Genomic DNA, 24,574 nt, shown 5'->3' with positions numbered 1-24,574 from the left:
GTTGCAGACATATATGCAAATATTGTATCAAAGTATGATACCGCAAAAAAAAGAAGAAGAAAAAAAAGAAGCCTCCTGGTCTCTCCTAGGCTACATGTGGGGAAAAAAATCCATTGAGAAATATTGGGATCACAAAAATCTCTGAAGAAAAGCATTTCTCTTACAGTAATGGGAATCCGGAGCTGGACTTTGAGTTGATCATCGTCTCATCATATTTCTTTTGATCTTGGGATGAAATGTGACCCTGTCATGCTTTTGTGACATGCACATGACGGACGCGTGGAAACGTCAGAGCGGTCTGACTGTAAAGACTCGTGTCACGTGACCGCTGTGAACTGAAGTGATTTGAAGGGTTCAGAGATTCACCAGCTACTTCAAACAAGTCCAGCGGAACGCAAAGCTTACTTTACGCCACAGCTCGAGAGTTGAAACGCAAAGTTAAGTTGTGTGACCTAAGGAGGGGTGGTCTTGAATAAATCTCTACTTTGACGAAGCTCAACAGTGAAGCCGAACCTCTGTATACAGACCGGAGCGCTGCATTGTTAAGAAGAATTTAGCCGTTATTTTTTCCTAAGTCCTCGGAAAGTAACCTCGGAAAAATAGGTTTGATTCGCTACATACAGTGATACCAACAGAAAAGGTTTATCATATGTATCGTTAATAGTTTACCGGGAAAGGTTGTGCTGGACTTCAGTTCCTCCTGAGAAGAATTTCAAGTCATCTTTCGGACTTCGTCCAGGAAGAAAACACTTTTTTCATCGGAGCGGACAAGTAAACGTTCAATTCCATGCATCGTTGGGCGACGATCTTGTTCAACATCGCATAACTTAAGGTTAAATATACATCGAAAAATCGGATCTCATCCATAACATTGACTGGTACAATTTGATGTCAAGGTTACTATAGGAAATTCTATATTGCCATCCAACACAAACGCGTCGTGTATCAGTTGTTTTGTGTGATGCTTTTGTAGATTATTAAACTAACAAGCTCGTGGACGACACTGGTAGGCTATTGTGCTGTTGCGGTACCATTTCTGGCGTTTCATGCTTTTACGGGATTATAGTTTGAATTAAAATCTCTGGATGGACGAAAACGACTATATTCCGTGCCGTGTGGATTACTGAGAGAGAGAGATACGCGTGGGAATCGAGACACCTGAGCCGGATACCTGTAACTTTTCTCTCTCTGTCGAAAGCTCCTCATCGTACATGAGATTGGGCTTTCTGTCTGTCGCTGGTTGACACGGTCTTTTTTTATTTAACTCCTACTGGTCTGGTATAATGGACGTGATAGCTCTAGATAAAGTTCACCAGCATCACAATCCAACAGATTCTCGCTGGGAATTCGTCGCTGGACTGTAGACGTCGGTCGGGAGATATTTTGGAGGAGCGCTGTTGTTTATCATCACAAACGGGATTTATTCGTGGAAACTACGATGTCCGTTTTACGCTCTTGGATGGAAACTCTGTTGCTGTATATGTTCATTTCCGATGGTAAGTCGGCTTATGCACGTTTTTATTTTTTTAATTTATTTTTTTAAATAGGCTACCATACTTGCTTGATAATATTTGGATATTGTGAATGACTGCCGCGGATTTTATCCTATATGTTTGGATGTTGGGATGCAGTGGGTTTTATAAGTCTTAATTGGTCATTCAACACACATAGCCTACATTAAAGCGCAGAGCTGAGATTAAACCGTTTTTAACGCTTCAAGTTCTTGTTTTGTTGCTGTCTCCAGCCTTGGTGGGCAACGTAAGCTTCAAGTGCGCCTTTTTTACTTCATATAATGCTTTTTTTCTTTTCTTTTTTTTTTAACACAGCAAACACTTATTATTCAAGCATAGCAACTGCCCGCAAGGTGGGAGCACGACTAAAGCTTGAGGCCAACCGTGACAAAAAAATGCCCCTTTTTTAAAACAACAATGTGCAATCAGTTTTTGAGACTTTTTCTTATTCTAGTGTTGTGATGTAAAAGAAGGTTATGAATTAGGGAATGCAGAGTCTATTTTAAGACTAAACCCCCAAAAGTAGTCAAAAAAAAAAAAAGTGGTGTTGAGTGACTTGAAAAGTAGCATACACAGACTAATAAACCCAATTCTACGTAGGTATTCTAAGATAAAAAATATTAGGGAATCATGAAAGTTAGGGAGTTAGTTCACCCAAAAATCAAAATGATCCCATAATTTTCTCACCCTCAAGCCATCCTAGGAACATACGACTATTTTCTTTCAGCCTCACACAATCGTAATTATATTAAAAATATGAGGAGTGGGAGTAGGCTATATATAGGCTAATAGTAGTGAATGAAGACTAAAAACTGCATCCATCCATCATAAAAGTAATCCATATGGCTCCAGGGGGTTAATAAAGGCCTTCTGAAGCGAAGCGATGCATTTTTGTAAGAAAAATATCCATAATTATAACTTTATAAACTGTAATCACTAGCTACCGGTAATGTCCATCCGCGCATTCATGAGAGAGTCAGAGGAAGAGTGACCTCTGACCCAACATATTACATAGGATGTAGGAGTAGCATAAGCTTAGTTGAGAATAGACGCATCTTGCCATTCAAATAAATAGGGCTGGACAACAAACTCAAGCTCCTCTGACATTTCTCATAAAAAATTCTCATTTTAGATTTTTTATTTGTGATTGGTGTTTTGCTCTATCCTCTGTGTTCGTCAATAGGTCATACGTCGGGGCAGAGGTCACTCTTTGGCCCGAACGCGACTCGCGTACGGCCGTTACCTAAAGCCAGTCATTATAGTTTATAAAGTTATAATTATGGATATTTTTCTTACAAAAATGCATACCTTCGCTTCAGAAGGTCTTTATTAACCCCCTGGAGCCATGTGGATTCCTTATATGATGGATGGATGTGCTTTTTTTGGGCTTAAAAAAAAAAGAGTTACCATTCACTCCCTTTTTAAAGCTTGGAAGAGCAAGGATATTTTTAATTTAACTCAGATTGTGTTTGGCTGAAAGAATAAAGTCATATACACCTAGGGTGGCTTAAGGGTGAGTAAATTATGTGAAATAATTTGGGTGAACTAACCCATGTTTGATTGCGTATTGTTTTTAGGCGGCAAAAAAAAAAAAAGAGTTTCTTTACTGTAAATCAGATTGTTTTAAATGTCTGCCAAAACACCTGTCTTTTTTTTTTTTTTTTTTTTAGCTGAGCAACGGAAAGATTTAAAAGCTTTAAATGTATTTGAAAGTGTTCCTTCTATTGAGAGGTTCAGTGTTGCATTACTAAATTTACGGGGGACTTGCGGGTGGGACAAGTTTGGATTATTAGCCAATATTTCAGTACAGAATCAGTACCTGTTCAAGTTCATTTCAGATTTGCTCCCTCTGCAGTTTTCAAAATGAATACGATAACAAATGAGACTGCATCTACTTATCTAATTGCCAGTCTGCATTCATATAAATACATTGATCTCTTTTAAAATTTTTTTTTTTTTTGATCAGCTATCACAGCTGTGTCTCTCATTGTTTAATTGACAGCTTTGACTGATTTGTATCTCATCAAGAGGAATCCTATTGAAACACGAAACACGTCATTATAGGCTATTTTAGAGTCAGAACCATATTATGGCATCATGGTGTGACCTAAGATTATTACATTGACAGTCATCAGTACAGAAGAGAGATTTCTTTGCAGTATTCCTTTGAGGTCTAATCCCATCCCTTATTTTCCTTTCATGAAACCATAAGAACAAAGGCAACATCATTTGGGAGTCATCAAAGTTCTGAGGGTTTGTTATGTGACTTGACTATAATCTATGGTATTTGACAGAAACTTGGATATGAGGAACACCAGAAAGGGAGTTTCATTTGTAGAAATGTTTTAAGTTATGAGTTATGCCATGGGAATTGTTAGTTGATTTAAATTTGATCAACTTGCTTTGCATTTCACTCTTCCATGATTCATACCTTGAACATATAGAAGGCAGGAGCGATGGAAGGTCAGATGTGCTCATAATGTCATCTGTCAGGCACTGTCCAATACAATTGCGCATGTTTTGACAACAATGCCACTCAGTCATGCGTTTGCATCTGTAATCCAGACAGCCTTCGTCTACGGTTGTTACTGATGTACTTGGGCACTAAATTGGGCCAGCGCAAGTGTGTCTCCTCCGCTTCCAGTTACAGACGTGACTGACAGGAACCAGGCATTAAGATCAAGGAAAACATCAACAAACCTGAGACGTGCCGTGAGCTCTCTAGGAATGTCTTGTTTGTTAATCCACAGTGTTGCACCTGTGCGGAGAGCCCTGGTTCGGTTTCAGAGCGGCTTCCTTGTGAAACCAAATCATCTGGAAAGAAATAGCTTTGTTTTGTACTCTTGTTTTATTTAGTAGGCCTGGGAAGTAGCATCGGTGGAGCTTCAGTGCCTTGATTGTTGGACCCCTGTGCTGCTTCTCATCCTTATGACAAACTAACCTGAAATTCTTTTGAATTGAATCCTGATTATGATATGACTCCTCTTTCATGGAAATGTTTTAAAAGTTGTATATATTAACACACTTGAGCAGAACAAAGAAAAAGGCTCAGTTGCGTCGTCGACGCTTGTCGTGAATGCTGCATTTGCTAAATTTAAAGGGATGTCAAAATCTGTCATAATTTATTCACTCTCATGTCATTTAAATCCAAACTTTTTTTGATTTTCTGGTAACACTTTACAATAAGGTTTGTTAATTAACTACATTAGTTAACATGAACTAATAATGAACTGCATGTATAGCATTTATTAATCTTTTTTAATGTTAATTTCAACATTTACTAATACTTTATTACAATCTTGTTAACATTAGTTAATGCACTGTGAACTAACATTGAACAGTTGTATTTTTATTAATTAACGCCAACAAATACAGTAACAAATGGATTTCTCATTGCTCATGGTTAGTTCATGTAGTCAATACATTAACTAATGTTAACTAATGAACCTTATTTCTAAAGTGTTACTGATTTTCTTTCTTCTGCAAAACACAAATATTGTGAATGAATACATTTTGTGTGTGTGTGTCCATTCATTGAAATTCAACTGGGTTGAATGTTGTTTTTCACAGACAGGGCTTAGGCTAGATAAAGCCAGTAGTAGGCCTCAGATCAGTTAGGATCTTTTATGAACGTGACTTAGATGAAAAAAAAATCACTGGTTGCATCTTGACACAAAACAATGGCACCGACATGTTTTAAGATATGTCAGTGCAGGTTGCTTTCAGCTCAAACATGCATTTTAGTCTGGAACTAAACCTTGTCTGTGAAACTGGGCCTAAATATTCAACTTATTTCAAAGGTTCAAAGTTAACAGCTCTCAAAAATTATCCTAAAATGGATTTCTAAGTCACAGCAGAAGTATAAATCCTGGTAGATAATCGCCAGTCATTTTTGAGTCATTTCTTTGAACAGATGTATTTTAGAGACAGTTATCTGTCCAGTTCCTTTTTGGTGGGTTTGAAAGATTTAGATATGTGCAAAATGTAGGTGCGCCCACCTTTTGCCGTTTTTTGGAATGCCGGACCACTTGAACACTCCTTTAGGAATGCAAGGATAGTGCCCGTTCGTTATCAATTGGCCCTGCATTTTTATCTGCTGCTTCATATGAAGTCCTTGACAAACTTGACAGAATTTGCACAGGTTCACCTGGTAGCCTATTAATGAGATTTCTTAATGGGATTTAGGTCTGTGTGACATTTGTAAATTCAAGCAACCTAATTACCATAAGAATAAGGTTGAACCAGAACAAACATGAAAAAAATTTAAAAAAAGTTGAAAAGTTTTAAATTGAAGCAGGATGTTTTTGTAGAATAGCTATTTTTGTTTTTCCTGGTAAAAGAATATTTAATTTCATCATCTCTTGGCTTACACGTACACCCACTATAATCTGTGGCACAGCATGTCAAATCATTGATTAATGCAGTAATAGCATTAGCTGGCACCAACAGCGACACTACAAAACGTTGTTCCTTGAGTTGCAGTAAAAGACAGCTTTGTGAAGTGGTGGTTTCTACAGATATGGGATGACTGAAGACCTCCCGCACTGGCCCTGAAGGCACTATGGCCTTTCTTCTGAAAGCACACAACTTGTTTACATTCACTGCACAATGCCCTTTAAAAGAAAGATCTCCTCCAATCACAAGCACCGTGATCAATAACTGCACCAGGATAGCAACATCCTTTAAAATGTTCTTTTATTTATTCAGAGGGTGGGCCTAATAGCATGAGATGGCTTGTACGTTACCATCGTTAAAACATCCTCTTTGAGTTTGAAGTTGACCCTTTGTCATGCGAGATAAATTGCCTCTCCCCAGGCAACCCGCCTGACCCATCTGTCAACCAATCAGGGAAAGAGACACCGCTTGTATCCTCCAGACTCTTTAGTTTGGTACCTACTGTGTCCATTCATCACTTATATCCTTCACTGTAATCATATACAGTCATCATATAGCGATAGCTCTGAGAATCATGACCAGAAACCTCTCCCAGACAGCAGGGATGAGGAAAAATCACAAATGGACAACATTCGCGCAATCCCTACATTTTGTTTTCATCGTGTTTTTTTGGGAACGGCTGGCTGTATCGTGCTCTTGCTTTAATAAGACTGCAGCTATGATTAAAGGGCTGACTCAGGAGACTGTAACCTGTATTTCCCAGTCTTGTTTCTTGCCCGTCGTTGTATGCCTGCCAGCTGCACAGGATTAGTGTCTTGACAAAAGGAATGCTTATTAATAAGGAAATTGTCTGTAGCTGCAGGAAAATTAAGTAGATGTGAGATGCATATTTTGTTAGTCTGAAAAATCTCTGTGAGGCTATTAATTAGCCGACTAGGAGCATTTGCTAGGACAGAAACAAATAGATTAGCTGGGAAAATGCCTCTTGCCTTTTCGAGTAGAATTATCATTATCGCATCTACTTTCAAAGGCTTAGCTGTGACGGTAGAAATGTGCCAACAGGAACAGACTTTGCAGTAGCGCTTAAATGGATGTTTTTGCGTGGCTATCGGTGGGCAGGACTGATTTACGTTATTTACGTATGAGAGCAGCAAATAAATGTGTAAATCATGTTGTTAGTCGCAGTGTGAAGCAGAGTTTTGTTTATAATTGCTGAGCAAACTTGCACAATCACATTCACATTAATACAGTTTTTTTTTTATATAATATATATATTATATATAGCCTATTTATCTAATGTCGCAGAATGTGATGCTGTTTTTGCACTGATGCCAGATTGATCATTGATTTGTTTTGAATAATCAATTTTTTTTTATTATTATTTAAATATTATATAATTAATGTGGCATCGTACATTTTTGGGTAATTCAGTCAATTCAATTAGTCAATTTAAGTGTTATATTTATGATCTAAATTTATTTTATGCAATTTTAAACATCTTTAGACTGCTGAGCCTTACACACACACACAAAGTTTTGGTTCGGTAAGATTTTAAATGTTTTTGAAAGAAGTCTCTTATGCTCACCAAGGCTGCATTTATTTGATCAAAATAACAGTAAACATTATCATATTGTTAAATATATTATTACAGTTTAAAATAACTGTTTCTATTTGAATATATTTCAAAATGTAATTTATTCTGTGATTATTCCAGTCTTGTGGAAACCAAGATTTCAGGAGTCTTTTATTAATATAAAGTTCAAAAGAAAAGCACTTATTTGAAATGAAAATCTTATGCAACGTTATAAATGTCTTTACTGTCACTTTTTATCAATTTATTGTGTATATGGCTTAGGCACATTTTATACATAAAAAGGCACAGATTCATTATGCATATGCAAATTTTTTTTTTAATGTATGATTTGGTCATGCTGTGGCCTTCCTGTGTTTTTGATCTTAGTCCACACCTGTACATCAGAAAAAAATATAAATTTTTTCTGCCTGCTGTAATGCAAAAATAGTTGCTTATTTTTTCTGTCAGTGGCATGAACATATTTGTTTTTTGTTTTTTCTTAATTACTAAACTAATACTGTTAAACAACTAAGAAATGTTAAACAGGTCATCAGCATAGCATTGTGAAGTCCAAACGTTGCCACACATTTTGCCTCTACATGGGAGACTGTGATCTGTGATCACTGCAGTGGAAGCTGAAGAAATATGGCCAGATTTGTGCCCTCCAGCATTTCTTGGCTCCTCACGTGGTCTTGTTTGCCTCCCTCCCTTCCTCTCTTCCTCCATATCTGCCGCCGCTTCCCCCCTCCCCCCATTTCTCATGTGCGACAAATCTGCAGAAGTTGCTTGTACTCCCAGTGCCCAGGACAACTAGATGTCCCCTCAGCCTTTAGGCTTTGCTTGCTTTATTTTTTCCTTACTTCAGTTGTGATATTTCTCGCTCCTTCTGCACTACAGGCTTCCGCTTGGCATGAGGATTTCACAACCCAAAGTAAGCCCAGGTGGAATGATTAGAAGGGCAAATTGGTTGAGTCTGCAGTCCAGATATTTAAATCAGCAGACTCGGGCTGATGTGGGCGGTAAAGACACTGTCTGGCCTGCATCGTCATTACCTTTCCTAATTGAAGGACACCTGTGGCAGAAGAGGTGATGATGGCGACGAGGGCTGACTGTGGGTCAGTGTTGTCTCAGCGTGACTCATTAGTCTTTCTGCTGAGCTCTTGTGCTGCTGCTTTTAAAAATTCCTCAAGCTTACACCAGTGACAGTAGCACAGTAACCTCAAACTGTGAGTGCAGAGCCACACTGAGGGGGAAATGTGTGTGGGTTGATTGAATGACTGTCACTGTGTAATATTATGCAACAGTAGTGATAAAGTATTAAACAGGGGCATAATCTACACTTTTGTAGGCCAAAAGTATGCCACATTCATATGTGCCTGCTGAATATTGTTTCAAAACCATAGCATTAAAACGTTTTTATTTCTTTTCTTTTTTTTTTTTTATTGCTACTAAAACAGCTTTTGCTTTTAGCTTTTGAATAAAATAGTGGAAGTTTCACCAGATGACTTGAATAGTTCTATTCTAGAATGATTGGGGGGATTTTGTTAGGGAGTGCATCTAGAAGAAAAAAAAAGAGCCAAACTTTTTACCCTGAACTTTTTAAAGTGTGGAATCCTTTTAGGGCTGAATGGAAAAACTTTTAAAAAGTGGGTGTTCATGATTGGATTTACTCTTTACAAGAACCAGCTCAAACCATAAAGTGAGGGGGGAAAATCAACAACTTTCCACTTCAATTTTCATAAACCACATTTACACTGTTTTTGACCAATTCAGTATGACTATAAGATAATAATAATAATTATGATTTTATTGTGATTATTATTAAACATTATTGTAAAACTATTATACTGTATTTTTTTATTTTTTTTATTGTAAAATTACAATACTGATATTTAATTTCTTCATTTGCAAATGCTATACCATGAATTTAATTTTTACGGGTTGTCGGAAAATGTGCTGCCGGTTTCAGATTGAAGGCAATGTATGTTTGTTTACACGTGAGCAGCTCAGTGTCTCATCGTCTCGATCATCTTCATTCACAGTGAAAACACTGTATTATAAACTACATGTGTGTAATTGACGCACTTCACTGAAACAGGTTGCACATATACTGTATTTACTTAATTAAATCACAACCTGCACAATTTGAAAATCGCACTAAGCATATCATGATATTGATAACTTATGTGTTCATATTGTATTCTACGCACATGCATACTTGAAGAATGTACTTTATTAAAGGTGCAGTATGTAAAATTGACAGCTGGCGGTTCAAGTAGGCTACTGCAGTCCAAATTCAAAATATTGTAGAAAGTTGTTTCCCCTGCCCCCTCCTCCTCAGACTTGACTCTTATATGGGGTTGCCAGATTGGGGACACAGGACTTAGCCTACACTCTGTGAGTTGATGAGTTGATTTATCTGCGTTTTAATATTCTCCCGTTCATAAAGATTTTTAAATGGATGCCGAGGCTTTTTAGGTCAGGTCTGCGATCTCTGACCCAGTTTAACTCTGTGTTTTCTGCCAGCTGACAACCTGGTGTGTCGAAATACTATTGGGTAAATTGGCAGTGGGCGGGATCACACAGACCAAAACAAAAATAGACATTATGACATGGAATGCACATTTTAAATTAAAATAACTGTATGTGAACTTAGCATGTTCCCTAAATATCTGCAAACATATGATGGTATTTTTACATACATGACATACAGCACCTTTAGTGGCCGAGAAGAAAGTTCTTCATCAAATTAAGTGTGTTTGATTTTAGTTCATACTAAGAAGGGTTTGATTTTTTGCACCTGCTAGTAACAGGTGTAGAAAAAATAGCCTGTTAAACCTGTTTCAGGGGGGTGTCCACATACTTTTGACCTTGCAGTGTATAATGTTAGTCAAGGTTTCTTGCATAAAAAAAGGTTTATATTTCCTCACTTTGAAGTAAACACTACACTCAGCTGCTGTGCCTCTATAATCAAATGACCCATTTATAATTAGATATCCATAAACATGTTGTTATTGTGAATTATTTTGGCCACAATAATTGTTTAGTTATAAATCTGATATTGTGACAGCCCTAGCAATGTTGCTGTAAAAGGCGTTGATATTGTTGGTAATGCTAATTTTCTCATGGATGTGACATCTTAAGCTTAGACTATTTCTGAGTGACCCAATTTTGCTGCTTGAGTTTCTTTAATGTTCTGGACTGGGGAAGGAGCATTGTGAATGTATTTGTGAATTTATTTATTCAGGAGCAGGGAAATACTTCTATTATGCGTCACATTTAAAGGGACACTATATAGAAATTGTGTTTTTGTCAAACAGCAACCCCTAGAGTCGCTGTGGAATACTTGCACTGTCGTAAATACCCACACCCACCCTGTACACTGGTACCTGTTCGGTAGGATAGAAGCGTCGGGCATGGGACAGGCACAGATAGACTCCGAAGATATTGACCAGGTAATGTTTCACTATTTCATACTGCATAGTCTATTGAACTACTGATGATGGTAATAGGATAATAATAAGTTTATGTCAAGTGTTAGACTACTTTATTATAATAAAGTAGCTTACCGCCTTTGCTGGCTTGTTTTTACATAATTGCAGCTAAATCACAAGTAAACACAATTTCAAGTAAAGTTACTGTCGGGAAGTTTCACTGTTAGTCAGCTAAAGTTTGTATAAGCACAGTACACGCCATAAGAAATCGGAACCAGACAAAGGACTACGTGATAAATACACCTCACAACACCTGAGTTCAGCTGACAAACTAGCTCGTGTGGCAAGCTAGGCAATAAAACATAACGCAAAAACACTTAGAGAAACGAGTGTTTGTTAGCAAGTCTGCTAACAGCTCTGATAATCGAAAGCTAGCTAGACATATGTGGAAATTATTGGACTGGTCTAATTATCAAGAATGGATGAATGAACAGCATTGTAAAAAAAATGACATACTACAAGCAAGCGCAACAACATACAACATACAACATAGAACGCAAACAAGTTTACAAATAAGAAATTTACTTACTAGTCAATCAACAAGATCACCAGGTCAGCATCGCTGTTGCATCCAGTGCTGGTTTTTAGCTCACGCCAACGAGTGAAAGCCTGACCGAGTGCGACTCTTGTCCGGTTCCTCACGCGGTCAGATTCTCTTTTCCTTTTCCTGCACTTTTCCGACCGTGCTTTCTTTGTTTTTTCCATTGTCGAGTCTTCCAAGAATCACGTCTGAAATGCTTGCAAGTGTCTTCGTGCTTCATATGTTTTTGATGTGTGTGACGTCGTTGCCGTAAAGCAAGTCGTGATTCTCGCGAGATTTGTCGGAGGCGCTCCTCTCAAACTTGCATTGCTGGTTTTTCCAGCGGCGTCCCCCCCAAGCTTTACTACCAGGATGATTCGCCCTACTATGAGCTTGTTTACCACCGAAATGACTTTGAAGCTGTTATATTAAGGTACAATTCTTGCATAGTGTGCCTTTGAAAGTAAGAGCATATTTATATTGCTAGGCGTAAACAAAAAGTGTGCTGTATTTTTTATTTTTTATTTAAATTTTTTTGGGCCCTGACAGGTTGATTGAGTTGAGAGAATCGGCCATTATTCTCTTCAGGCCCTGGGGTGAGCTAAAACCGAGGAAGGAGTAAAGTTTACAGGCCATTATATATAGAGCTTTAAAAGACATTATAAGCTGTTCACATGACATGGAGTTGCACAATATAGCCGGATCCTTCCACAACTGCATCTTTACCCCTGGAAGAACCTCACAGCTGTCTGCCAGAGATCTGAATTAAAGATTACAAGGACAGCACAGTCAGCGTGTGATCCTGCACAAGCTTTCTTCATTAAGGCAATAAGCTCTTTTTCCTTCTGTTTTCTTTATGTAACTCTTATTAGGTTCCCTCACAGGTCCTGCATTTACTGCCTCATCTCAACAAAAGAGCAACACTTCCGTTCATGACAACCAACGCGTTTCCGTCAAACCATAATCATGGACAAGATGACTGTGGGAAAGGTTTGAGAAACATTTTTGCATACCCAAGACTTTTTCCAATCTGCTCGTCACATCACCTCAGAAAAATCCCTCTCGAGTCAGTTTGAAGTTGACTTTGATGTTCCCTATATTCCGACAAGAATAGTCATGGTTGCTGGCGACATGCCATATCTCGTAGCCATCATTCTGGATAGACATTCAAAGTCTTAACTATGAAAAAGAGGGATCCACTGTCTGTAGATCTGATCAGAGTATATTTGTACCTGCAGAAGTCACTGAAAATCAACAGTATTCAAAGTGGTGTCAGTTATTATGATATCAAAAGCTTTAAATCTCTTTTACAATCCAGTATTTTTGTGTCTAGAGGAGTAATAGAGCCATCAAACCCACCTGTGCTCATTCTGTCACTGACCTCATTCATTGTTTTGAAGACAGAAGAAGTTGCCTCTTAGTACAACAGTGATAGTCTTCCCTGGAGACCTCAGTGGTGCCTCAACATGGTTCTCATCTCTATGACGGTCATGTAAAAGTGTGACCCTGCTGTTTTTTCCACTTCCCAAAAAGATGTAGAACATGTTTGCTCTTGATGCACCTCTCCAGTTGGCTTGTACTGCAAAGCTAGCACTGCGGCTGGGAGTTTGTTTTCAGTTTCAGCCATCATATGTTGACATGTTAGAGTGTCTCTGACAGCCGTATGTTTCTTCCTGTCCTTCCAAGCTCTGCCGGAAAGCCTGGCAAAGCTACCAGTCTGCTAGGCACTGAGATCAGTGAACAGGCAAATCATGTTTTCATACTATTTTGATGTGATGCCTGGCAAAAGCTGGCAAATGCTGCCATGTTCATGCATGGCGACCAGGTATTCAATTTTGATTGGTCATTACAACAGCTTTATTAACCACAAAATGAAAATTGTAATTTTTTACTCTTATGCCGTTCCAAACCTCTGACTTTTCCAATATTTTTTGTCTATACAATGACAGTCAACAAGCTAACACATGGTAACAACATGTTAGCAATGTGCTAAAACATGCTTCTAGAAACATGCTGAACATGTTGGCAAGATACTGTAAAAAGTCTTCAGTTCACTTACTTGAAAAAGACAAAGTAAATAAACGTAATGCTTATGTTATGTAAACAATTCCACATTACTTCATTTTTTTTTTATTTAAGCATGACATTTATTTACTTCATTTTAAGGTTAATTTTTGTTTCAACTGTTTTTTTTCAAGAATTTTTTTTGTGTGACATTTCTCAAAATAGCTTATTTTGTGTTCCATAAGTCATACAGGTTCTGAACAATATGAAGATGAGTAAAAGTTCATTTTGGGGTGAATTATCCTTTTAAGTTAATGTTAAAAGTGCATACTTTGATGTTTCTTCTATCCCAGTTTAATGAGCGAACCAACAATGGAAGACTGATGTTTTTTAAGACTTAACAATGCAATTCCATTTGGTGCCTCTAATGGTGTAGAAATGACACACTTCATCTTTACATCTTTACTGCTATCTTGTTGCCTGCAGTGTTACAATACCCAGTAGGGAGCTCAGGAGAAGATAGGAGAATACCTTGCAGAAAAATAGCTTTCCGGGCATTATAATCCATTTTTATTGTTGACTAAAGACGTGGCACCAGTGAGATTGTGACACCTCCTCTGGTAGAAACGGATTAACCCAAGACAAGCATGTTGCCGGATGAGGGATGAGAACACCAAATCCCTGAAATAAGCACTGGGACCCCTGGGAAATCAAACTCTATAGCGACTGGCGAACGAGAGAGCAACATGCGTACAACTCAGAAACGCACTGCATCACACATCATGCCCTCATGTTCCCAACTGATGTCAAAATCCAGAATCCTCTCATGCAAACGCACATGCACTATGCCCATTTATCTTTCTGTTTTTCTCTTATGCACACAAAACAGTTGTGAACTATAGAAGTACTTCTTACTGACTTAAAATAAGTTTAGCAAAGTTTATTTTTGTATTCATGCTTTGGGCAAACATTTCACGTTGCCTAGTTATTTGACGTTTATATGTTTATTATTTTTTATTTATGTTTGAAGGGGTGATACTTATACGGGAATCTAAAAATATTTTTTTATACAATTTAATGACGTAATATGATAATTAAAAAAAAAAATCTGAATTTGAAAGTGCGGTCACATTCAACCATGATGAAGTTATTCTTCAAACAAAAGTGTCCAATAACAGCAGTTGCCAAGATGAAGTTAGTATTCAACAGTAAAACAGTTTTCATAGACTACTGATATGAATGTGTGAATGTTCATGATTTAAACAATGGTCAAACAATGTTTTGTGACTGAATGTTAGCTTAGAAACCTGCTACTGCCAAACTCTGTCTCCAGTTTGGCGAGAGATTTGTGCACCATATGGAGTTGCTTCCTATGTTGAGCATCTATGTTTCCAAATCTGACACAAGCTTCCATCTTTATTACAATACTGGTTTAGAAGGCAGTAGACAGAAATAACACTATGTTTTGGAACTTATTTTCTGCCCACAGGCATTTACCTTCTTTTTTGGTTCCAAGGGCAAAAAAATCTATAACGATTAAAAAAATTCTCTGAAGCACCACAATTCTAGTATGAGTCAAAATGAGATTTGTATAATGGTCTGTGAAATGTTTAAGGAGCCTGTGATGATGAACAAAGCAAAAACCACATCTCCATGTTATTTCTCCCTACAAGCCACTTCAGATGTGGCTAATGACTCAGGAAACATTACTGCATGGATTAAGTTGAGCTTGACAGTTCTGGCCCAAGGGATTTGTTTTATTTTCTCTGTTTAGGTTGTGTTTTATGCATTGTAAGAATATTATTTGAAATATGAACAGGATTACTACACAACCACCATAAAATGATATTGAGAAAAAAAATTTTTACACTGGCCATGTGTTTACATGGATTAACCAACCATATTAAGTGTGTGTCTGATTTCCGCCACAGAATAAAAAAAAAAATAATAATAAAAACTTTATCTCACAATTTTGACTTTTTTTCTTGCAACTGTGCAGTTTACATCTTGCAATTCTGAGGAAAAAAAAGTCAGAATTGTGAAATGAACTTGCAATGCTGAGAAAAAAAAAATCAGCCATTGCATGTGAAGAGCTCCCTTTCAATAAATTTACCTGAGATATTAATGAAGAAAAATAGATGGGGTGTGTGCAGGCCAGGGCACAACAATGTTTATAGAATGCATTAGGAGGAGGCCAAACTACTCATTGTCCAATTGATGCTGACATTATTATGGTCTATGACACTGGTTCAGATTCTGCTTAAAGATAATTATTTGTGACTATTTAGTTCTCAAGTTGGAAAAGCAATTCAGTTCCTACTTTAAGTGAATCTTAGTTCCCAGGACATCCACAAGATGGATGACAATGCTGATGATGTAAAAGAAGGGCAGACGTGACAACGCATGACAAAATTAAAACATGCTTTTGTGGCACTTAAAAAAATTATAATTTGGTGCCCTTTTCTTTTTTTCCTTTTTCCCTTAATTATTATTTCATGGCCTCAGGTTCAGGATAATTTCCAAGCATAAATGTTATTTTCAGCAGTGGCCTATCATAATTTTGTCATAAAAGAAACCGTGATCAGATAAGCATGAGAGTGTTTCTCATTGTGCACCTGCAGAGCAGAACTATAATTTAATTTAACCCTCTGATGGTCTTCCTTTAGCAGTCACAGTGGGGGCCTTCCCGGTCATAAATGACCGGACACCTAAAAATGAAACTTCCTCCATCCCAGTAAAAACCAATGCAATTTATTTTTGTTCTATAATATTTATTCTTTTTAATTTAGAATTTTGAGACAATTTGATTGAACTTATTAATATTTATGCAATATTTATAGTCCATTTTTTGCCATTGGAAATAATGAAATTTTTTTTTTTTTTGTATTTAAAAAAAAAAAAATTCTATGCAGTATTTTCGGGTAAAATAGAGACTAGGCTTTCAGAAAAAAAAAAAAAAAAAAAAAAATTAATCAATTTATTAACCCTCTACTGCATGAATTTTGATGACACATGATAAAAATTATTTCACATCATTTCCTGGCTCATTTGGGAACATTTTATTGATTTATTGAAAAATGTCCCTCCCCCAACCCCCCCACCCCAAAATATTTTTTTGTTGCCTGAGGGCAACGTTATGCAACAATGGTAAAGAATCATAGAGAAAATGATCATTATACAATTCTCAGAGAGCAATACAAAAATAAAAAAAATTATTAAAAAATGTCAAGAAATCATTTAAGTAAAAAGGGAAAAACACTTAAATAACTCTGACTGGCAATCCAATGGACGAGTCTGGGTTTGGCAGGAAAACGGTACTTGCCTGACTGCATTGTGCCAAGTGTAAAGTTTTGTAGAGGGGGGATTATGGTGTGGGGTTGTTTGGTGGAGGGGGGATTATGGTGTGGGGTTGTTTGGTGGAGGGGGGATTATGGTGTGGGGTTGTTTTTCAGGGGTTGGGCTTTGCCCCTTAGGTCCAGTGAAAGGAACTCCTAATGCTTTAGCATACCAAGACAATTTGGACAATTTCATGCTCCCAACTTTGTGGGAACAGTTTGTAGATGGCCCCTTTCTGTTCTAACATGACTGTGGATGCTGCACATTAGTGTCACTTTGGTGACTTTGGGTGTTCCTGTGCACCCAGGAACCCTACATCTTCCCTACTTGTAACACATTATTTGCCATTGTGAGGTATTGTCCAAGACATCCTTGAAAAGTACCCCTTATTGCATAACGTTGCCCTGAGGCAACAAAAAGAAAAACTGAATTTGTGAACATGCAAAATAAAAAGAAATTCACAAAACCTGCCAAAAGGCTTCTCTACACCTTCATACACACACACATATTTTTTATGTACAGTTCATGTCATTTTAAATATGATTACTAAAGCAAATAATCTTGCTTTCATCTCACACCATGTGCTCCTGTGACCATGTGTCAGAAAAGGACGTCCCGCCTTCAAATGGTGCTTGATAGTGACTCCCAAACCTTATTGGACTGTTCTTTGATACTTTTTCAAACATTCTAATTGGTTGCAATCATTTAAAGGAAAATGTACTGAACACAGGGCTTAAGAAAACTTTCCGTTGCCTGGGGGCAACGCTATGCAGTAGAGGGTTAAACATAAAATTAAATAAAACATGTTATTGCATGGGTTTACCACTAGATGCCTGTATAGCTCTAAATGGAGATGTTTGTGAATTCTAGTTGTTTTTGGACCAAATTACTTACTTTTAAGATGTGGCTTGAATGTATTTTTTTAGAAATTCTCAAATAATACTTTTTGCCAAGGTTTATAACATTTTATTAATTATTATTTTAATAATTTTAATAATTATTATATTAATTATATATACATATATTAATTATAATTATTAATTATGTTATGTTTTTCACTCTTGATGTTTTAGAGCTTCACCCCTTCATAGCTGAGCACTTTTTTTCTGCATCGTGGCTGATTTGTAGAGAATTTTTGTGTTTTTGTCAATTTCCCATTCATTTCCTATGGGGGTCATTTTTGACCGAAGACCAAAATCGTGACTAATTTTTTTACGACCACTTAGCATGCTCGGATCATGAACTCAATTTTTTTGTGTGTTCACATACCTAATGCCAGAAAAGTCACCAAGTTTCGTAACATTCTGATGAAGCTGTGATTTTTAAAAATTCAAAACAGATTTTTGTAATCTGAATTTATTGGTGTGTATGTGTATAAACGTGTGTTTGTATGTGTGTGTGTGTGGGTGGGTGTGAATTTTTTGCACTCTTGATGTTGTAGAGTGTCACCCCTTTACTACGGTGTACTTTTTTTTAGAATCGTGTCCGATTTGTAGATTGTACAGACAAAAATTCAGAGAATTTTTGTGTTTTTGTAAATTTCCCATTCATTTCCTATGGGTCGGTCATTTTTGACCGAAGACCACGAGTGTGACTATTTTTTTTACGACCACTTAGCATGCTCGGATCATGACCTCAATTTTTTTTTGTATTCACATACCTAATCCCAGAAAAGTCACCAAGTATCATAACCTTCCGATGAAGCTGTGATTTTTAGAAATTCAAAACAGAAAATTATTCGGTCAGAAATGACCGAGGACCATCAGAGGGTTAAGTAACAATGGTCACACCTGAGGGATGTTCTCTAATTTTTAAGAATGCCTTTGACTGGGGTTTCATCATTTTTTGGAGACAAAATATTTTTAAACTGGATCAAGCTGAAATAGTCATTAGAGTATTTAATGAGGTGCACATTGACCGATACAGTACATTTAATATATGCACAGATCAAATCTGCCATTCAAATGGATGGTTAGAGTCCTGGATGCTGATTGGTCAATACTAAGGCTATGTTCACCCTGTCAGTCGAAATCTGATAATTTGTGTATGTGATTGGAATCTGATCTAAAAATGATTGACTGTCCATAGTTCACTCACAAAAATAAATGTTTTATATATTTATGGTTGGAAATGTACTAATATCTTCATGGGAACATGATCTTTACTTAATATCCTAATGATTTTTGGCATAAAAGAAAAATCGATAATTTTGACCGACCCATACAATGTATTGTTGGCTATTGCCACAAATATGCCTGTGCTACTTGTGACTGCTTTTGTGATCCAGGGTCACATATTGTGTATTCGATTTGTGTGTCCCATGCTGCTCTTTTGTTTTCCGGAATATCTGCTTTGGGTTTTTTAATGGCAATGACATTGGGTTGGTGGGCGTTAGAAAAAAAAAGGCACAACAGCAACATGGAGGGGTTTGGAATATAGACGTTGTCTTATTTACAACATTGACAATGTGTAGCCGCCGTGCTTGACTACTGCCTCTTAAGCCCTATTCGGACGGGATTAACTTTACAAGGGTAGATGGAGTCAAGTCATTTTACCACAGGACGTCTGTAATATTAATGGCCAATTCGCCTGGGATAAGATATCTCAGTAAACTAGCAGAAGTAGGAGGGGTAACTCGATTTATGCATCGCCGTCACCTTCCTGTCGTCATGTGCGTATTACGTTGCTTCCTGATATCACGTGCGCAAACACATACAACCTACATTTATATATATATAAAACAGTTATGTCCGGTTGAACGATGTATTAATTAACTTCAGATTGGATTGTGTTGGTAAAAGGCACTTAGCTAACGCTAAAAGATGTTTCGTGCCTCTAACAAGTGCTTTCGATCTTCTTTCTGATCTGAATGGTGGAAAACACTTGAATTTTGCCACAGACTTGTCCCAGCGTCTAGAACGCAACTGAATGCTTTTTCAAGCGTCTCCATACTTAAACAACCGCGGAAAACTACTTTTAAACAGGAAATGAGGAAATATTTACATACATATTTACAGCGGGTCTATTCGCACAGGATTAGTATTACCTGAGGTAATTTTTCTGGACCTTTTTACTAAAGGTAAATATTACCGTAATCTTTACTGACATTGTCCTTAATGATTACTGAGATGCACATTCGGACGGAGCTACAATCCCTGAGCAGCTCTGGTAATTATTACTTTACCCCACCTCTCCATGTTAAACTAGTCCCGTCTGAATATGGCTTTATGAGGCAGCGGCAGAACCGTAGGAGGCTCGTATGAGCAGCTTTATTCCGTGCTGTCGTCTCCGCCGAATCTAATCTAAATTTATTGATTTCCATACTGTGTATCACAACGGCACTTTTCAACAACACAGCATTGTTTCGGCAGCGACTTTCACCATGTTTCCTTTAATTAACAACGGCGTGAGAAAGTCACATAAACCATGCAAAATCAGATCAGTCAGACTGAAAAGGATTTCCAGAAATGCGTTTTAAATAAGATTTCAAACCACATATGGATGTATCTTGAAACACTTTTTATGTGATTTTTTTTTTTTTTTTGCCGTTCACACTTGCTAAATCTGATTGCATTTCAATCGGACATGCACACAAATCGGATTTGGACTGACAGTCTGAACATAGCCTTAAACGATGCTTAAAATACATGATCTAGTATAGTATCAGCTATGATGTGAAACACCTGTTAACCGAGATACTATGTGCGTATAAACCCAGGATAAACCTATCAGCGCTATAGTTTGGATGCTATTTGGGACAATTACTTTTTTTTTTTTTTGGTGCAGATCTTAAATAAATAATTTTCAATTTTAAATGCAATTCATTCAGACGATAACTTGAACACGCTTGTTTTAGTTTCTGATTTAAAATTAAAAACTAATTTTGGCACAAAGTAAAAAATAAAAATGTGAGGGTTATACAACTGTCCTGATATAGTGAAGAAGAAAAAAAAGCCTCCTTAAAAAGATTCAATTCTTGTAAATAAAAAAAAATAAAAATAAAAAGTAGTTTGGGATAATCTTTTATTATTATTATGTAGGATGAAAAAAAAAAGTTTGTCAATGAAATCAAAGTCATATGGTCAAAGTAAAATGTGAAACTTATGAAACATTACCAGGAATTTCATTTTAATAATTAAAACCTTTTTTTTTTTTAAATGGTATGAAAGTTGAAAAAAAAAATACTGTATGTAATAACCAACTTTAATATACAGATTGCATTTTAAGATCTTGGTACATGTTTTAAACTTTTAAAAGATGTTTCTTTTTCTTTTTCTTTGACAGTTTTATTTTTCATTAACCCATTTTCTGTGTTTAATAATATTTAAAAGAACATTTGAACATTAATATTTAATTATACAGTGACCTTTTAATTTTGTATGTAAATGTAATCACAGCTAAATGGATTGCAGATGCTTCACTGTGCAAAATGACTACATTCACAGTATAGCATATGAGGCAAAATAATGATATACAAGATTTTATACCCTCATATTTAGACAAGCATCAATGCAGTAATAAAACCAGTTTCTGTAGTGTTTCATGGTAATTTTCATTAACAGACTGTTGTTTTTTTTGTTTTTTTTTACATTTTCACACTCATCATTGTTGCATATCTAATGTGACATATAGGGCGCCGTCATCAGCTGCTCCAAATGCTCAGGTGTAGAGTGCTCACACATTGAACAGATGGGTGACTTTAAATGTATGATTTTTCTTTTACTAATTGCAGTTGCATTTGCAGCTGTTAATTGCTCATGAATATGTGTAATCTGAATCTTGAATGTAATTAGGAAACTACAGCACTCTGCATTAGATGCTAATGACAGCCCTTCTCCGTGAACCTAATCTTTTGTCGTTTATGAAATTATTTTTCTTGTCACATAAGGAGTCCACTTCTTCTGTGTTTTTATTTTTTTTCTCAGCAGGATAAAGAGTCTGTCATTCAATTTACTAAAAGTGTTTGCTTGCTATTGAAATTATAGTTCATATTCTTTGGTGGCATGGTTTTTCTGTTATTCCTGAAAACACTTATAAGATTAGAAATGTTTTAAAAACTTTGAAATTTGTCAATATTTGAATAGTGGGGAAGGAGGGCACTTTGGCCATGGATTTACCACAAAGTTTTGCTCATACTGGTAATCTTGTACATTGTTCACAACTTCACACATATCATCATCATAACAGCCGTTTACTGGCAATGTTACAACTTCTCATAACAGAAAACTGCCAGAACTGATTTAAAGTTATTACTCTTTAAAAAAAACACACACAAAAAACACTGTGTTCTTTGTAATAACATGCATCAATGTTCATAATAATACCATGATGCATAGTGATAGATGCTACTCACCCTCATGTTTTTCCACATTTCCGGTATTTAATTATTTGTTTGTTTTTGCACACGCTACTTTTATTTCCAGTTATTATTTGATCAGAACAGAATGCATTTTTAAATTGTCGAGTTATATAGTAGCAAACTTCCCCTCCGTTAAGTTAACTTGACAATTGCTTCGAAATTCTTATACATTTCAACCTGAAATCTGAATGCTGGAAAAACTGTAATGGGCATTCTGTTTGTCTGCCCATGTGCAATGTATTATTATTATTTAAATTTTTTCTTGTAGTAAACTCTCACCAGACCACACTTCAGTGGTTTTGTGGTTGTTTTATATTTATGTGAATTTTACACCAGTGGGGCCCATTTTCAACAGTAAGGATGGCATTTGTTTTACCATATCAATTCGAGCCCGAGTCCTCATCCTTTGGAAGAGCATGAAAATTGGATCTGCTTTCGCAGTGCAGAAAACAGTTGTGACAGAAAACAGTGACAACATGTTGATAACACAAATCACACTCTTCCAGTCTCAGCTACATCCATTGTGTTTGAGGGTCAAAGTAGATGTTGTTTGCAGGCAGCCAATGAAGACCATAGGCTGGCATTATGCAAATTTGTATATGTAGGTTCGAGCAGGAAGTAAGACTGGAATTACTGACGACTCGTTTCAGGCAGTTCAGAATCGGTTCTTTGGGAGACAACAACTTTATTTGTTGTGCACTTTGATCTTTGAAAATTTGCAGACCCTCTACATTCACAAACAAACTGCTATATAACACACTACATGTCATGAAAGATAATATCCGAAAAAGCATAATGGAGAACTGCTTTTTTTAAATGTATTATTATTACTATTATAATTTTTTGTAAATTTGAAATTGTAGTCACTGTAGTCACTTGGACTATTTTAACAATGTATTTACTAACTTTTCTGGGATGACAGATATCGATTACCTAGCAGCCTATGTGGGAGTGAGCCAGCTCTCAGATTTCATCAAAAATATCTTAAAGCTCCTATATTGTACACCTTTCTGAAGTTTATTTTAGGTTTTTGATGTCCTTAAGAATATATATTTGCGGTATTAGTACCAAAAACAATCTCAATATATTTTTACAACTCCTTTCTCAGGAGCTCTGCCAAGAACATGTCGATTTTGGCCTGTCTAATTAATATTCATGATGAGCCTCTGTTCTGATTGGCCTGTTGTTTTCTGAGTGACGCACGGCCAGGCCAATCACAGGTAACTAGGGTCATGCATGCTGTAGCCTGCGGTGGCTTGGTGATGCTCACAAGTAAGGTAAATAAAACACCTGTAATGATGGTGATAAATTATTTGTTATTAAAGCATAAACATTCACAAACCACTTTTAATTTAATATAAAAGCAAGCATAGGCTACTATGTTTATGGTTTGGCATGACAGAAATAGCTCAAAGTGTGCTCCCTTAATAATTCCTAAAAAGCTGATATCTCAGTTCATCGCGATCTCACAAAGCTCCGTTATTATCAATGAAGCTGACTGCACAATAAATCTTTCATAATGTCACAACTTCATTTGTAATAATCATAGGATTAGCCAGCATGCAGAATTCAGCACTGAACAAAAACTCAGTTTTGAGCTGTGAGTGGATTAAATGCATCTCATTGACCATTGCGTTCAAGAAATCAACACATATGTCTGTGATTGGCTACATTGCTCAACGCTGCAAACATGTTATAAATAGAAACTCGTTCTGGCCTGTAAATCGTTTTTATTTAGTTTTAGTTTTTCTTCTTGCTTTTGTGCAACATATGAATAATGATTTATTTGTTTTTAGATGTTTTGTTTTTAGATATTTCTATTTTCTAAATTGTTTTATTCTCCCGCAACCCGCACACACACGAGTACCTTACGCCCGCACTGGGCCATCAAATGTAGTCCTGTGTCACACCTGTTGCGTCGGGTCCCGCGGGAGTGCAGGTCTCTATACATCCATCGACTGAACAGCATTTTCTCGACATGTTTCCGTGTTGTTGTTGATCAGCAACGATGTTGTCTGGGGGTTGGGTAAAAGGATGGAGGGACGGTGCGCAGTGCTCGGGGTGGTGACTGAAGGAGGTGACTGAGTAGTTCTGACATCACATTTTTACGGAAGTCACAATGGCTCGTGAAAAGGCACAGCTACTTTATGCAGGCTGTGTGCATTTGTCTGTGGATTGACTGTTTTGAAACTTATATGGTAGTTACATAGCCCCTAGACCTCTGCTATCATGAAACAAGCCAGGAAATTTCATTTTTTACAATACGGGACCTTTAATTTGTTTTCCGAAGATGAACAAAAGTCTTACGTGGTTGGAACAACATGAGGGTGAGTAATCACTGACAGAATTTTCATTTTGAGGTGAACTAACCCTTTAAGAATG

At 36.8% G+C, this 24,574-nt stretch overlaps 1 protein-coding gene across 1 annotated transcript in view; it reads left to right on the top strand.

Annotated features, from left to right (window-relative positions):
• Positions 1–331: 331 nt before the first annotated feature.
• Positions 332–24,574, top strand: part of tmem132e (transmembrane protein 132E) — a 365,104-nt gene continuing 340,861 nt past the window's right edge. Inside the window, exon 1 of the mRNA XM_082170701.1 lies at positions 332–1,496. Within this exon, the coding sequence (XP_082026827.1) occupies positions 1,439–1,496 (58 nt within the window). The 5' untranslated portion in view covers positions 332–1,438. The remainder of the gene's footprint in view (positions 1,497–24,574) is intronic.

This window comes from Leuciscus leuciscus (assembly GCF_965113295.1).
Source record: "Leuciscus leuciscus genome assembly, chromosome: 5".
NCBI lineage: Eukaryota > Metazoa > Chordata > Actinopteri > Cypriniformes > Leuciscidae > Leuciscus > Leuciscus leuciscus.
This window is presented reverse-complemented; position numbering and strand designations above follow the sequence as displayed.